The sequence below is a fragment of the Lagenorhynchus albirostris genome, chromosome 1 (assembly GCF_949774975.1).
Source record: "Lagenorhynchus albirostris chromosome 1, mLagAlb1.1, whole genome shotgun sequence".
In the NCBI taxonomy this organism is placed as follows: domain Eukaryota; kingdom Metazoa; phylum Chordata; class Mammalia; order Artiodactyla; family Delphinidae; genus Lagenorhynchus; species Lagenorhynchus albirostris.
Window position 1 is genome coordinate 121,850,761 of NC_083095.1, and position 16,117 is coordinate 121,866,877.

Sequence of the window (16,117 nt, forward strand, 5' to 3'; positions counted from 1 at the left end):
TTTATTTAATCAAGGTATAATTCACATAACATAATATTATTTACTTATTTATTTATTTATGTACATGCCATGCGGCTTGTGGGATCTTTAGTTCCCCAACCAGGGATCGAACCTGGGCTCTTGGCAGTGAAAGCACCGAGTCCCAACCACTGGACTGCCAAGGAATTCCCCAAATTAACCATTTTAAAGTGAATAATTCAATTCAGTGCATTTAGTACATCTGCAACTACCACCTCTATCTTGTTCCAAGACATTTCATCACCCCAAAATAAACCCTGTACCTATTAGGCAGTTATTCCCCATTTCTTCCCCTCAGGCTTAGGGTATCTTTTTGAAAATCTGAAATTAAGAAATTAAAAAACTGATAAAACTTTATGAGGTAATTGAGATTTTATAAGACTAGATTTAGAGTACACTGTTCTAATTCAGTAACATGAAGGAACACATTTAATATACTGATAGTGGAAAAATTAGATCACAAAATTGTATGTACTTTTTCTCCATACACACACTTTACAGCCATCGGGGGAAAAATGAACGTTTGGTAGGAAACACACCAAAGTAACAGTGATTTTGTTCTAGATTTTTTTTTTTCCCCTCATTCAAAGGAGGGGGGGGAAATCTTCCCATAATTACACAAAAAACAAAAACCTGTAAATGACTAAAAACTTGGGCCTAAACTTACTATTATAACATAATTACTTATTTCAGGTTAATATTAAACTTCTTCCAGATTGAGTACAGTGTTTCTTAGTATTTACTAAAAGAAAAAGGTTTGCTGGAGGAATAAAACTATATAATATTTGTAGTTTTTTAATCCTTCAAGTTATATCGCAGACCAGGAATATCTGTTTCAAGTAAACTGTGTTCTAATTTATTTTTCCCTTTAAAAATATACTCTATAGGACTTTCTTTTCAAAGTATAAAAATGTCATATTTTTGTTGATACAAATCAAATACCACAGGGGTGTACAAATAAAAAGCCAACAGTTTCCCCTTACAATAGTCTTCTCATGTACTTGCCTAAAATAATTGCTGTTAGCAGTTTGGCGTTCTTCTTATTCGCCTTTGTCATGTGACTTACATGCACATATAATAAAATTGGACCCAACTGAGTAAAAAACTAAAATGCCTTCAGGGTGGCCCTAGCAGTTATTGTAATGCCCTAAGGAAAGGTAAGGCCCTTGGCTAACTGGAAGGGAATTTTTACCACTGAAAGTTTTCTCATTCAAAAATAGTTAGAGCCCTGTGCTGAGCAGAAAGGCAGAGGCCCTTGGGCAGTATATCACTGTACTCTCCTATTCTTCCTTGCCTTCTCCTCCCCTCCCAAATGTAGAATGAATGTATGTCAAAGATTTATTTAACTCATTAATAAGGGAACCAGCAGGATGGTAAAGCTGATTCCAAGAGCATTTGAGGAATTGAGTGAATGCAGACACTGAAGAATGAATGTTGAAGTAAATTGCTAGGCTAGATATAAAACCCATTAACGTCCTGCAGGGTAGTAAAACCATAGACCTTGGAGTCTGCCAGACAGATATTATCTCTACCAAATAAAAATCTACAAGTTCACTTGTAACTTCATAGAATTTGGGTCCTAATCAATAGTAAACAGCAGGTCAGACAAATGGTATTATAATGAAATATCTTTGGGATATTCATGATACAATGTGTTTTATTATACATTGAAAGGGCTTATAGTTCTTGATTCACTTTATTTCCAGTTTTGGCTAATTTTTCTTAACAATGAGAAAGGCCGATTGTGATGTATGATTAGACAGGACCAATATAACATAGTAGGGATCAGATCTTGGAAGAGCTTGGTGTCTTAAACTAAGAAATATAAACTTTGTTTCAACAACTGTTCATTGAGCATATACTGTGTGCCAGGCAGTGGACTTATTATAATCCTGAGTGTGTGGATGTGCTGCGGTGCCCCTCTCATGGCCCCTAGGAGGCTGACTAGTGGTTCTCAAGTGGTTGTACTAGGGAGTCACCTGGGAAGTTGCTTTTGTCAAAATAGACATGTTCTTTTGTCCTTCTGTACCCACCCCAGTGTAGATGTCTCTGCCTGAGTAGAACATATGTGTTTTGAAAAAGCTTGTTCCAGGTGATTTTTATATCCCTTCCCTTTTAAAATCATTGTTATGTTTATTGGGCTTAAAATTGAATAAGTAAACAGCAAGCAAGATTGTAATCAGTATTTGAGAAGTTTTCATACCCCTTTTTGCCTGCCGCGTCCCCATATTACTCAAACTAAAGTAATTAATGTCCTGATTATACCCTCAGCAAGAACTACATGCAGTTATCATATTTAGAATTATATTTAATGCATTTGAGACATTAATTTGGGAAGAACTGGGCTTAGTCTTCCGAATTGTATCCTTAGGTTATGCCTCTCACTAAGTAAACTAAAAGAGTTGTCATTTATACTAGTATAATATGATCTGTATCGTAAAGACATGTGATTTAAAAATTAGACTTAAAAATGGTTGTTATAAAATCTTTTTTTTTTTTTAATGTTTTGTCTTTTTATTTATTTTTTGGCTGCGCCATGCGGCACGTGGGATCTTAGTTCCCCAACCAGGGATGGAACCCGTGCCCCCTGCATTGGGAACGTGGAGTCTTAACCACTGGACTGCCAGGGAATTCCCTTAAAAATGCTTTTGATGAGAAAATAGACTGTCCTTAACTTGTCAGAGACTGTTGAAAAAAAAAAAAAAGGAATAAGTAATAAAGGAGAAAAGTGTTTAACCTGTGGTTAAACTATTTGAGTTGAGCCCGCAATTAATATGAGCAGTTGTTGTGGACATGCGTTTAGATTCTTTCAGTATAACGTTAATTAGGCAGCCGTTTTGTGTAAATGCACTCACAAAGCAAGGATTTGTGATTTCAGTACACCTAGGCAGCCATGGAATTTGTAACTTAATCACAGGATGTGGTATTACAGATTAGGGGAGAAACTGGGAAATAACGTGATACAATTGGCATATTGTGTATTTTTCTTTTTATTAGTGTGCCGGTCCAACAAAAGCCCCTGGGTCTGTTTGACTTGTTCAAGTGTCCACTGTGGAAGGTAGGTGACATGCTTATTACTTCACTACCCAACTTGCTTTTTTCAGTTTACCTTTAAACTTTATGTCAAAGTTTTATTGATTTGGATTTATTGAGCACCGTTGTTTAATTATAGCGTGTACGTAATTCTCTGTAGGGCTTCTTCCCTCTCCTAATAGAATCCCTTTGTTCAGTGATGGAACTGAGGAAAATCTAGGGGGGAAAACCCCTTTATATTGATACTCAGAAGAATTAATTTGATGATCAAGACAATCTACTAGTAATATTTGATTGACATGTGGCCAATTTTGTTTCACCTGTTACCTACTCTTCCCTACCTTTATTGACTTTTGAATCAAATCCCAGATATCACATCATTCTTCTGAAAACAAAACAGATAAAGGAATTCCCTCAAAAATGGTCTCACTGTGGAGTTCATTATTTATGCTAAGATGTACCAAATATATCATTGTTCCGTTAAGACATTTTTGCATTCTAGGAACTTAACACTCGCAAACCCAGTTCAAGCCTGAGCATTTCCTCCCAGTTCTTGGCTTCAAAATGATGTTACTTAAATACTTTAGTAACTCTTTCTTCTAGCACAAACTCAAATAAATATCAAACTTTGTGTGTCTGGTAGTAGCACATTTATTTCTGTGGCTCTTTTAGCTTAGAAAATCTGCTTTGAATTTACTTCAGAAGTTAGTAGCTTAGCAGCAAGGAGGTGGGAAATCATACTGAGTCACACAGGCTGAAATCTATATTGTATTTATTTGGACAGTTTCCCCATCGTTACTCGTAAACCCTCATTGCATGAAGAGAGCATCTTTGTTCAGTTAACTTTTGATTTTTCACATTTTCAGTCCTGGAATTGAGTCTATTTTTCCATGTACACTTAAGAGTACTTTTGGAAAATGTTAACTGCATATCTTAATTGTGGTTATTGTGGTTTTGAAATCTCTAGGATTTGGGGAACCTGAAAATACTTTGTACAGATAACATTTTTTTTAAAAAAGAAGAAAAGTAGAAGCACTTAAATTCTGCACTTGAAGAGACAGATTCCTCTCCTAGATTTTGAGAGGTGAGAATTATAATGCAATAAAATTTATATAGTTCTATCCTCCAGTCGTCTCATAGTGCTTTACAGCCTAAATCTGGAAGGTCATATGTCAACAAAAAGACCTGACATACTCTCAAAAAGTGGAGACATTAGTGTTCTTAACAGCAAGCAACAAACAGTTCTCTAAGTAGGTATTGGAAAAATAAATTGAAAATTTTCTAGGCTCTGTAGGTAGTATGTTTCCAATTGTAAGCAATCTTAAATTTGGAAATCTGACATGGTTTCAGAGAAATATAATTAAGTAGATTACACAGATAATGAGAGTAACCTGCATTTGGATCTTCATTTTACATAGCTGATTGGCTAATTTTCTTTTGCCATGTAATCCTGGGTGTTGATTGCCAAGAATGACGATTTTCTCAGTAATTTAGACCACTTGTCTTTAGGGGAGTCTTAAACGGAATATTCTTTCAAACTAGGAAATGTACTTTATCAGTAGTATATTTGAGTTATATATTGTATTGGTCTTCATGACACCATCCCTTTTATTTTTCCTATTTTTTGTGATTGTTGTTAAAAAATCTGTGACATGTATATGGACACTTTTCCGTTTTAGACCAAATTGGTTAAAATCTAAAACTAGATGAGGGAAATATTTATTTTTATGTGGTAGTTTATACATGACTGTTAACTTCTGACATGTATTTGAATATTAGCCAAAACATTGCTAATCTTAATGTTAGCAGTAATACACTTCTTACTTTATCACTGACATTTATTACAGTAACCATGGAAATATCTAGTACATTTGGAGGCTACAGTATGGTGGCTAAAGGAACTATATGTACTATTCATTCATTCATGCATTCTGAGCCATGGATTATTTAATCACCTAACAACCCAGGAGATATAAGTACTATTATCTCTGTTTTATCGATGAGAAAACAGAAGTAGAGAGATTAAGTAACTCACCCAAGCTTACCAGGCCATTATGTGATAACGCCTGCTAAAACCCAGGCTGTCTAATTTTTGAGTTTATACCTTTTTTTTTTTTTTTTTTTTGGCGGTACACGGGCCTCTCATTGTTGTGGCCTCTTCCATTGCGGAGCACAGGCTCCGGATGCGCAGCCTCAGCGGCCATGGCTCACGGGCCCAGCCGCTCCACGGCATGTGGGATCTTCCCGGACCGGGGCACGAACCCGTGTCCCCTGCATCGGCAGGCAGACTCTTAACCACTGTGCCACCAGGGAAGCCCTGAGTTTATACTCTTAATCATTATTTTTATTTTAACTCAGCCATATATACAATGGAATTAAAAATTCAGGTTAGTCCACTTTTGTGAACAGAAGACCCTACACACAAGTCTTGGTTATGTTTATTACAGTGAAAAAAAGGGGGGAAAACGTGATCAAACTCTGAGTTGAGGTTAGTAGTGCCTCTGATGCTTCCAGGTTTCCTGGGGTAGAGAGGCCAGGCTTGGAGTTGATCCTCCTTACTTATCACAAACTATCCTACTTTCCCCAAGGTAAGTGTTGCTCCTTGTACAGTTAAGGCACATCATGACAAAAATGTCACCTTAACTCTCTGAGAAGATTTACTTTGGCACTATTTAACCGACATTTGTTTTGACTGTTCTGAGTTTACAATTAGGCCTTACCTTCTATAAATTGGCAGCTTTCTAGGAACTGGGACGTTTTTGTTTTATGAGGGTCTTCAAGTAGTGGTCAGTTATGGCGTTGTACAGTATTTAGGTGAAGGTGTAGATGAACCCTTATGTCAGTTTCATTTTGCTTTTTGTGATAAAATGATTTATTAAATCTGAGTTGGAAAGTGTTAGAAAATTTTTCTGACTGTAGTCAGCCTTTGATTATCTTTGCCCATGTAGTAAGAAATTACAGTTTATATAAGCTTAAGATAATTTCTGTTTTGTTTGGATTTCTTTTAAACAAACCTATTTCCATATTAGTGGAGTGATTATTCAGGCATTCAAATGAAAAATATGAAGCCATATTGATGAGAAAGAGATGGGAGATTATCCTGTTTCCATATCTGACTCTCATGTTTTATATTAAGCAGCAACCTAAGCAGAGCCTATGGCCCTGTGGGCAGTGATTGAGTAATTTAGTTTGCAAAGCTTGTCTTTGATAATAGCTGAGTTGGGAGTTAGCAGCCTAAGAAAACTTAAAAAAAAGAAAAAGGCTATATAGCAAAATTATCAGCAAAGGAGTTGATAAGTGATAATCTCAATGGTATTGAAACTGGTTTGCATAGATAACACCTTTCCTTGCCTGGTCCTAGTCTTGTGTACAATAATAAGTTGACTGTATTTGATTGCAAAAAAGCATATTTTAAGTACTCAGCTTAATAAATCACTAAGTGATGAATGCTCTTACAGGATTGAATGCTCTTTATTAGAAGGAATTCTTTCTTATTCTGATTTGATAACCATCTAATTTTATTATCATCTCCTGCTACTTTAACTTCCCAAGCAATATTTAGATGAAAATACATTTTCATTTGATTTTTGTAAGGTATGTGAATGGCCATGCAAAAAAACATTATGAAGATGCACAAATACCCTTAACCAACCATAAGAAATCCGAAAAGCAAGAAAAAGCTCAGCACACAGTGTGTATGGATTGCAGTAGCTACAGTACATACTGGTAAGTATTAATATTATCTGAAAATGCCATTCGTTTACTATGTGTGTGCAGGCGTTTTCTCGTCTTCCTCACTCTTTCCCCTCCCCCCAGTCTCTAAGCCAGTGGGGACTGCCATTACTGCCTTTTAGTCCTGTTGGAATTCGCAGAGGACTGGGGGCTATAAGGAATGCTTGTCCTTATTCATTCAGATGTAAATTTAAATTGCCCTTTCAACCTCTAGGTCTCCTCTTCTTTTCCATCCCTCTAAGCTTCAGGGAAATGAAAAGTATTTGTTGTTGTTCATTATAATTCCTTTTCTTTTTTGTTTTTAATTGAAGAATAATATGATAATATTATTATAATATGATAAAAACCCACATTCCTACTGTCCAGTTAAGGTTTTGTTATATAATCTTTAACTTCTTTGTTTAAAAAATTATTTTGACAGTCTCCCCTGTCCCAACACAGTTCCACTCTCCTCTTCTACTCTGTAGATAAACATCAAGAATTTTGTGTGTAGCCTTTCAAGCTAATTTTTTTTTAAGTGTCACATCCTTTAAAAGGGTATTGGAGGCCCTGTTCTCTCTTTGTAATATACTATACATGTCTGTTTCATGTAAACGACAATAAAGTAAGAATTTTTCTGACTACTTTGAACAGGTTATTCAGGTTACAAGTGATGTTTAACAATCCATATCCATTCGGTATGCTCAGAGTCAGTGTATTTTACAGTTTTAACTTTGGCGTGAAGCAAATTTCTTTCCTTGACTAGTAAATTATGAATAATTCTTTATGGTTTTAATCATTTTACTGAATTCAAAAGGTTTCTGACATTGAAAGGAAAAAAAAAGCCATTTAAAGGAGCCCTTTTATTTTTGTTTTTGTTTTTGCCATATAGCCCTCGAATGTTACATGAAGGCAATAGTGGGCAGGGATGGGGATTTAAAGTCCAAATATTGCTTTTGATTCACACTTTCTACTGAAGTTGTGTGCTAATCCTTTCTACATTGTCCTTAGCTGCTTATTGTATTGTAGAAAGGTGTCCCATCAAAAGGAAGAAAAAAAGGTCAGTGGCCTACCAAGTTTACATTTTTACAGGTTTAACATTATTACACTGTGGCTATTGAATAAAACATTGTAAGGTTTAGTCCTGTAGATCACTAGTATTTCAGTGATCCTTTGTGTGGAAGATGTCCGGACATGGAAGAGAGACAAGCTAGAGGTACATGAAGACATCAGTAAAAGTGAAAATCTTGGGAAGATTTTCTGAGCCTAGTGCTGAGTTTATTATTATTTGCTCGCATAAAACACCCCTTCCTACAAAAATTAAGTATTAGCCAAGCTGTTAAAGTGTTTTCATTAGTTTCCCCCCCTTTCCCTGAGGACACTTATATACTAGAATGACACAGCTATCTAATTGACAGAACCATGTGTTTCTGTAAGGTTGTAAGTATTTCTCTTTAAACAGCAGGAATTAAGATCATTCTTGAGGTATCTGTCTCACAGTCATCATTGCAAGTCATGTCAACCTGTATGCACCAGATGTTGAAAATGTTCATTCTTCTTGATTTTTAGTTAGCAATGTGCATGAAATATTTAATGGGGAAATTTGGAAATACAATTAAATCTCTGTGTGCAGTGGGTTTTCTCACTGTTGGTAAGATTATGAGGAAATAGTAACTCTTTGAGGAAATTTAAAGAATTATCTTGGAATTTTCCTAATGGAGTGGAATTATATTCGTAGGTCTCTTTAAAAATATAGACTATATACTTTAATGTCTTTGTATATTGCATTTTAGAGGAATACCTTTATTAACTAGGACTGGAATTTAATTTGCTTTATTTTGGTATAGTATGCTAAAGTACAAGTCATTTCACGGCTGAATTGGAATTAAATGGCAGATCTTGGACCTTGGGGGAATATACACCGTGGCAGGGGTTTCTTGGCCAGTTGCCAGTCTTTTGTGTGAAGTTATACAGAGCCGCAAGTGTGTGGACTCCGAGAGCTTCTGAAATGCAGGAAGGGAGCTGCAGCTGGTCACATAACCATCTCATTTGTGGGTTTAGGACAAAATGCCAGGGAATCATCCTGTAGCATTATACTGACAGCCTAAAAGGAAACTGTGCTAGTAGTAAGCTGATGAAGCTGTGGTTTAAATTAACATTTTCCCCACACCTCACTATGATTAAGAAACAAAAAAGGATTTCTTCTTCTGTATGTGGTGTATGTGTGTGTGTTATTTTCCAGTGCACCTCAGTAATTTCACTTCAGTTTGTAAATTTTCCTTGTATATAAATTTCTTGTGGTTACACTAATTGGTTTACTTTAGAGGTGTATTAGGTTTAACCTATTTGATTATTAATTATTATGCTTGTAGTCAAACTATTTTGACTATAGCTAATGTTAAGGCGGCTTTTCCATGTGCTCTGTCCTCTGAAGAAGTTGAAACATGCTCCGAGGCTTACAGTTTTTCTATCCTTACTTTCCCTTTTCCAAGAGTCCCTGCCTTTGTCCTGTCTTTGCATATCCTTTATGAGGTTATCATTGAGCACTCCCCTCCTCCCCCAAGTAACTCCAATTGTAGCTGGATGTAATCTCCCCTAAACTCACAGTCCTTGGGATACTTATAATTTCCTGCTGCATGTTAGTTATTTGTAAATGTCCTTGGGGACTGCAGGAACCATATGTCAGATCTTTGTATTGTCCACAGTACTCAGTGTCTGGTGCCGAGTAAGCAGTAGATGTTTGAAAGACTGAATTTTGTTAACTATTTTCCAAAAATGGGGACGGTTACACCAAATCTATACTATTGTGCCCTCCTGATACTTTTGGAGGACTGAAGAGCTGCAGAACCCTTTTCCTGAAAAAGACTCAAATCACAGCCTATGTGAGCTATTCCATTTACCTCCCGAGAGGGACACCCTTGCAGAGCAGGTCCTTTCACTTCTGATATAAACTGGGCGTCCAGGAGCACATATTAACCAAGCAGAACATAAAACGGGTCATTATTTCAAAAGAGGGAGAGAATCATTTTGGTTTGACACAAACCCACTCCTTTAGGAGACAAATGAAGATTTTAATAAAAATGAAAATCTTAAGATTTTCACACAAGGGCAGGTGTTCAGATTATTGTGTGTGTGTTCAGTAATATTTCCTTTCCTCCTACCCCAAATTCCCTCCCCCAGTTAATACAAATGGAATTGTATGTGGTATACATTATTGTATCAAAAAAAAGAGTAAAATTGATTGAGAAGAAACAAAGATTAAAATTAGGAACTTTTTTTTTTTATTATTATTTTTGCGGTACGCGGGCCTCTCACTGTTGTGGCCTCTCTCGTTGCGGAGCACAGGCTCCGGACGCGCAGGCTCAGCGGCCATGGCTCACGGCCCCAGCCGCCCCGTGGCACGTGGGATCTTCCCGGACCAGGGAACAAACCCATGTCCTCTGCATCGGCAGGCAGACTCTCAGCCACTGCGCCACCAGGGAAGCCCTAAAATTAGGAACTTTTCTTTGACTTATTATGTAGATAGACATTTGGAGTTAATAGATTTAAAATACTGAACATATAACTTTTGACATCTGACATAGTCTTGTCAACTTATCAACAATAGCTGAATTTCTGAGAATTCAAAAGTATGAACGGAGTATTAAAACTAAATTACTAGAATTTTTCCTTCCTGGTAGAGTAGTGTTTTAAAGCACTCATTCAAACAAAGAAATATTATGAAATGTGAGTCAATTCATTTGTCTAGAAGAAAGACTTGTATTTTAGATTTTAAACACCTATAATAAATAGCAGTTTTAATTAAAACTAAAAAATAAAGCTTTTATTTGTGGGTTTAAATGGATGCTGAATCATTTTCAAAGGCAGTTGTGATTAAAAATTAAAAAGGGGAAGATCTTTTGTTGACTATCCTTATAAACTTTTGGGGCACAAATTTTCAGTGTTGTAAAGATTAGAGAACAGGAAGAATTTTGTTGATTTAAAAACAGTATTTTGAAGTTTTATTAAAAAGAAACTTTTTAGCACGTGGTCTGAAAACAAAAGGCTGCTTCTTAATAAGCTGGTACTTTTCTGCTTTTAACAAAGGAAATGAGTTTTCTCTGCAAGTATTCTAATTTTCCAAAATTGGCTTAGTTGATGGCCGCGCATTAGAATTGAATAAAAGAGAATTTAAAAATAAGCTTGCTTTCTAAAAGAGTTCTTTGGATTTAACTTTTCTTGGTTTGAAATAGATGAAGTCACTGGAATACCAGCTTTTTTTGTTTTGTTTTTTGTTTTCTGTAACTATATCTGTCATTTATAATAAAGCTGGAGGTCAAAGTTTACTCTAGGTGTCATATTATGATGTTATCTATTATACAAGGGAATGAAAAGGAATTTAAAACTTAGTGATCGATTTGCCATTGCCCTTTCTTGAGAGGGGTACTTTTTGCGTTAAAGTTTTTTGATTTTGTTTCTTTGGTATTAGTATTATACGTGACTTACTGTATAAAGATTGCCTTATAGCCAGTAGATTAAAGGACTTGTTCCTTTACTGTTGCGTAAAAAATTCAGGTTCGTTTGTATGATGATTGCTTCTTGTTTCACGTGGGTGAAGAATGATTTGGTCTGGGAATATTTCCTTAGTGCTTCAAGAATATGATGTGGAGACTTATGACTCGGGTGGCTTCAATAGCACTTACAACAGGAATGGAAAAAGCTTTAGAATTTTAAAGCTGAGAAAGAGAGAGAGATTTTCTTTGTTTTGAGTGTGACACCTGCACCATATAATATGGTAGCAGTTGAGCAATTAAAAGTGGCTAGTGGGACTGAGGAACTGAATGTTTTATTTTATTTTAATGATTATGTTTAAATTGCCACATGTACTGGTAGCTACTATATCAGACAGTGTAGCCTCACACTTAAAATTTAACATTGAGTATATTAATATTATGAAACTTTAAAAACCTTAAGACAAAAATCTGATAGAAACTCCAAAAAGAAAATAAGTCAATTTCACTAACTAAAATAGTTGTAAATAAGTATAACTTACAGCAAATCTAACCCAGTAAAATGTGCCAAAAAGAAAAATTATATAATTACTGAGTTAATTTCACTAGTCTGCCAACATATTCATTTTAAAGGGAATCCCAGATGATTGTATCATTAGAAGCAAAAATACATTTATAAATAAGCCATTTCTGATTTTTAAAAAACTAATAACATTGAAATAAAAGGAAACTATTAAAATATGATAGTTCCCCCCAAAGAAAGCAAACAACATATGCAAATTGATGAAATACTAAAGCTATTTCCATTAACATCAGAAACAAGACAAATACTTCCTATCATCATTTACATCATCGTCACTATTATTAAACATTGCTTTGGCAGTTCTATCCATTGCAATAAGACAGAATAAATTGTTGGTATAACTATTAGAAAAGAACAAATTATTTCTGCTTTCAAATTATATAATGCTGAGAAAACTTAGGGGGACTTTAGTAGAAAACAACAAGTAGAATTACTAATTAATTTTGAGATGGTGATACATAATAAATATGCAAAAACTAATAGCTTTCTCTTCATTAGCACTCATTAGTTAAAAATGGAAATGACCAAACAAAAAAACAAACATTCAACATAATGACCAAAACTATAAACTAAATCTAGGAATAAGTATTACAGAAAGATACAAAGCAAAGATATGGATCCTTTGTGAAGAAAACTTGACATTGTAAAGAGTTCCTCTCCCCCTCAAATTTTTACGTTCAAAAGTTTTCCTGGAGACAGGGTCTGATGAACACGATGGTCCTCGAACATAATGTGCACAACATCCAAAAAAATCAAAATAGCGGATATGTTGCTTTTATTCAATACATAAATATTCATTGAGAACCAGCTGTATCTTAGGAACCTAGTCTTTAGTGCAGTGGTCTCTAAAATAATGCACTTGAAGGTACGGGAGGAAAATAGCAGAGCTTTTATTAAAACTTTTTATCTGGCAAAAATAAAATCATTGGCAAATATTTAAAATACCTACTGCCAGTGGTCTGTAGACTAGGTGGTTATGTGTCATGAACCACACACGGAGTGTCCTGAATCAGCTTCACGTGTGGCGTCCTCTCCCTTGTTCATTTTTAGCATTGTGCAGTATGTTAACGGTTTTTGTCTGCCTAGTTACATAGGTTTATTTAATTTTACCAAGAATCAACCCTCTTCAAATGGATACACATTTTAAAAGACTTTTTTATGAGAAAAAGTCCTCCAAGATAATAACAGTAACAATAGTAAGACAAATACTGGTGAACAAGGAAAAGGTAAGCTGACATACACTCCTACTCTGAGCTCATCAAATACATTACAAAATAAAAATATTGGCTATCTAATAAAAACACAGACTAATCAGATCTGATAAATTGGACAAAAAGTTTGAGACTGTGTGAAGTATGAATTTATATCCATTATCATTAATGTCAAACCTCACCCTATGTATATATTGTACTTTGAGATACTAGTTTAATAATGGTATGAAGACATTTAAAAAGTTTATTTCATCTCTAGCTCACTCTTCTAAAATTTTTCTTTTTTATACTATATGCATATTAATTTAGATTTACTTGCATATATAATTAGTACAAATGTGTAAATGTGTTGGGGGTGATGGACGCTCAGTTTTGTGGCTTATTTTTTATCTGATTAGGAGCCATTGAAAATAATTTGAAGATTTCGTCTTAGTGGACTGGTGTTTTTCCTTTTATAATTAGAGAGGGCATGAGGCACAGGCTGGAAATAGGAAGGAAACAAGTGTTTCTAAAGTTAGAATTTTTAAAAGGAGGTAAACCCACATTAAATTTTAGGACGAGAAAATAATTGAGCCATGCTGCATGTTTTAATTTTTGGAGAATGGGGAAAAAGTACAGATAGGGATGAACAAGTAAGGAATATTTTTTGCTGTTAAACAAGTGAATAGTGCTACAGGGAAAATACTGAGGGAGGGTAAGGGAGTTGGTGGTGTATGGAATGAAAGCTTAAATCTAAACATAAAGCAGGTAACACTGAAGTGAAAGGGAAGATTGGGAGGGAAAGATGCGAGAGAAGATAATTTAGGTAAGGTCGACATTGCAGGGACCATCAAATACTATAGTTTAATTCGGCTACAGATATCTATGCGTTTGAAAGTCACTGTATTTGGGTGGGGCAGAGGGGGATATCATACTAAAGGAAATAACCAAGGTTTAGAATAAAATATTAGTTGAGATGGAGGAGGAAAAAGATGGGTTTGGGGGAGATTATAGAGAGAAAAATATTTAGAAAGGATTAGGCATGATTAGATGCTAGAAATTAGAAAAAAATCACAATCTTAAAAATGTACACATAAGGAATCAATGTAATGAAGAAATTGGACAATTTTGCTATTTATTAGAATAAGCAGAATTTGAAATAACTTGAGCTGTGATATTATCAGTTTTTTACCAAAGTATAATAGTAGTATAAATAATTGGTATTTCTTATGAAAATTTACCTGCTACCTGCTACATGTTCTCTCAGTGCAAGGTAATAAAATTAATTGTGTATCTTCTGCTCTGAACAGCAGTATATATATAATACCCTACTCTACATTTAACAGTTTATTAACTATTGGCCTGAAGTACTTTAAAACTACTTTAGTGTCATATTTGGTTCAAGGAATTTGGTTTGAGACTCATTTTTACATAGCTAAGATGATAGTATACTTTGCCTCAAGGTGTTAGAAGTAGAGAAAGATACCAGTACCTTCTCCTTCCCTGCCTTTTTATATCTGATTTCCTTATCTAACATCTCTAATATGTTGCCTGATATGACTTCTAAGTATTATTTTTTTGTCTTTAGTGTTCAGTTTACTTAAATTTCCTTAAACAGTTCTTTCTTTTTAGTAAATACAGAAGTAAACGTTTTCCTTGTCTGACAAGTAGTCCGTTAGAGGTAGAGCTCATCTTTACTTGAAGAATCACCTAACATCACGAAATTTAAACTTGCTTAAGTGTTAATATAATAGCCTAAAAGTTCGTTGTGTAATATAGGTAGTTCCTGACTTTTGTTTGCTAGACATGTGAAGTCCTATTTATATGAAAAGATGCCAAAACCTGGACCTCAGCTCCAATTTCTCAGTAGAAAGATGAAAAAGAGGAGTAGAACTTTTTATATTATTTCAGTTACGTTTTGGGAACCAGGTGTATTTTCACCTTGCAACATTTAACCATATTTTATAACAATATTTATTTCAAAATGGGAAATGCATTCCAAGTTTCAGAGGAGCAATCTAGAAGCTTTGAAACACAGCCTACAAGTTATGCACTTTTTTGTACTTATTCTGGTGTAATCTCCTTGAAGGGAAAACTAAGAATAGTGGCTAAATTTTATTTGTTTTTCAGGTGTTAGAGGTAAGCATAATACTGACCTAATACCTTCAACACAATTGTAAACCAGGAAGAGATTTTTAGAACTTGTTTACTTTAAATCCTTCTTATTGCCTTGGGACTTTTTAATATCAGTATTAGTGGGATAGTTTCCAGTTTGAAAGCAGTGTCTCAGCTAAAGACTAAAGTAACCAGACAACATTTAAATTCTTATTTACTTCCTACTTTTGTTACTTATTTTCTTTCCACCTCTGGGCCAGGGAGGAAGAAGAAATCAGAACAGGGGATGGGGGCAGCTAGAGACGGGTGTGCTGTGAGGCAGCCCTGGTTACACAGCAAAAGGAAGCTGACGTTTATTGACCCTCTACCACGTGCCAGGCGCCCCTGGACGTTTTGACCTGTGGAAGCAGGTGCTTTCCTTTTATCATCGTCATCTAATAACACTTGTATAGTGTGGTGAATTCAGACAGGACAAAAGTTAGAATCTTAGAAGTAAATGTCCTTCATAGTGACTGTAAGAAGATCTAAAAATGACTCTTGGCCATAAGGACAACTGTGAAAACTTAAAATTTTTTAAGCCAGTGAGAACAAATTCAGCCAAAATAAAATTGACTTTTTATAGTTCATTAAAGTTATATTTATTACCTCTTTATAATATTGGGTAGTATTATAGTAGAACAGCTAGTATCTTAGATATTTTCTAGGCTAGCAGTGCTGTGCAAGAGAAATAATTCGTCACATATGTAATTTAAAATTTTCTAGTAGCCACATTAAAAAAGCAAAGACAAACAGGTTGATTAATTTTAACTGTATATTTTATTTAACCCAGTTATCCAAAATATTATCATGTCAACATGGTAATCCACATAGAATTATTAGACATAGTGTGCATCTTTTTTTAATATGAAACCTTCAAAATCCAGTATGTATTTTACATGTACAGCACATCTCCATTCAGATGCTAACTTTTCGTCAGA

General features: G+C 34.9%; 1 protein-coding gene across 4 annotated transcripts in view; it reads left to right on the forward strand.

The window, feature by feature from the left end:
• USP3 (ubiquitin specific peptidase 3) overlaps positions 1–16,117 on the forward strand; it is a 214,584-nt gene that overhangs the window by 144,062 nt on the left and 54,405 nt on the right. For all 4 annotated transcript variants that reach the window (XM_060151443.1, XM_060151427.1, XM_060151435.1 and 1 more), the window contains 2 exons: positions 3,016–3,076; positions 6,646–6,777. In XM_060151443.1, coding sequence (XP_060007426.1) covers positions 6,749–6,777 — 29 coding nt within the window. In that variant the 5' untranslated portion in view covers positions 3,016–3,076; positions 6,646–6,748. The remainder of the gene's footprint in view (positions 1–3,015; positions 3,077–6,645; positions 6,778–16,117) is intronic.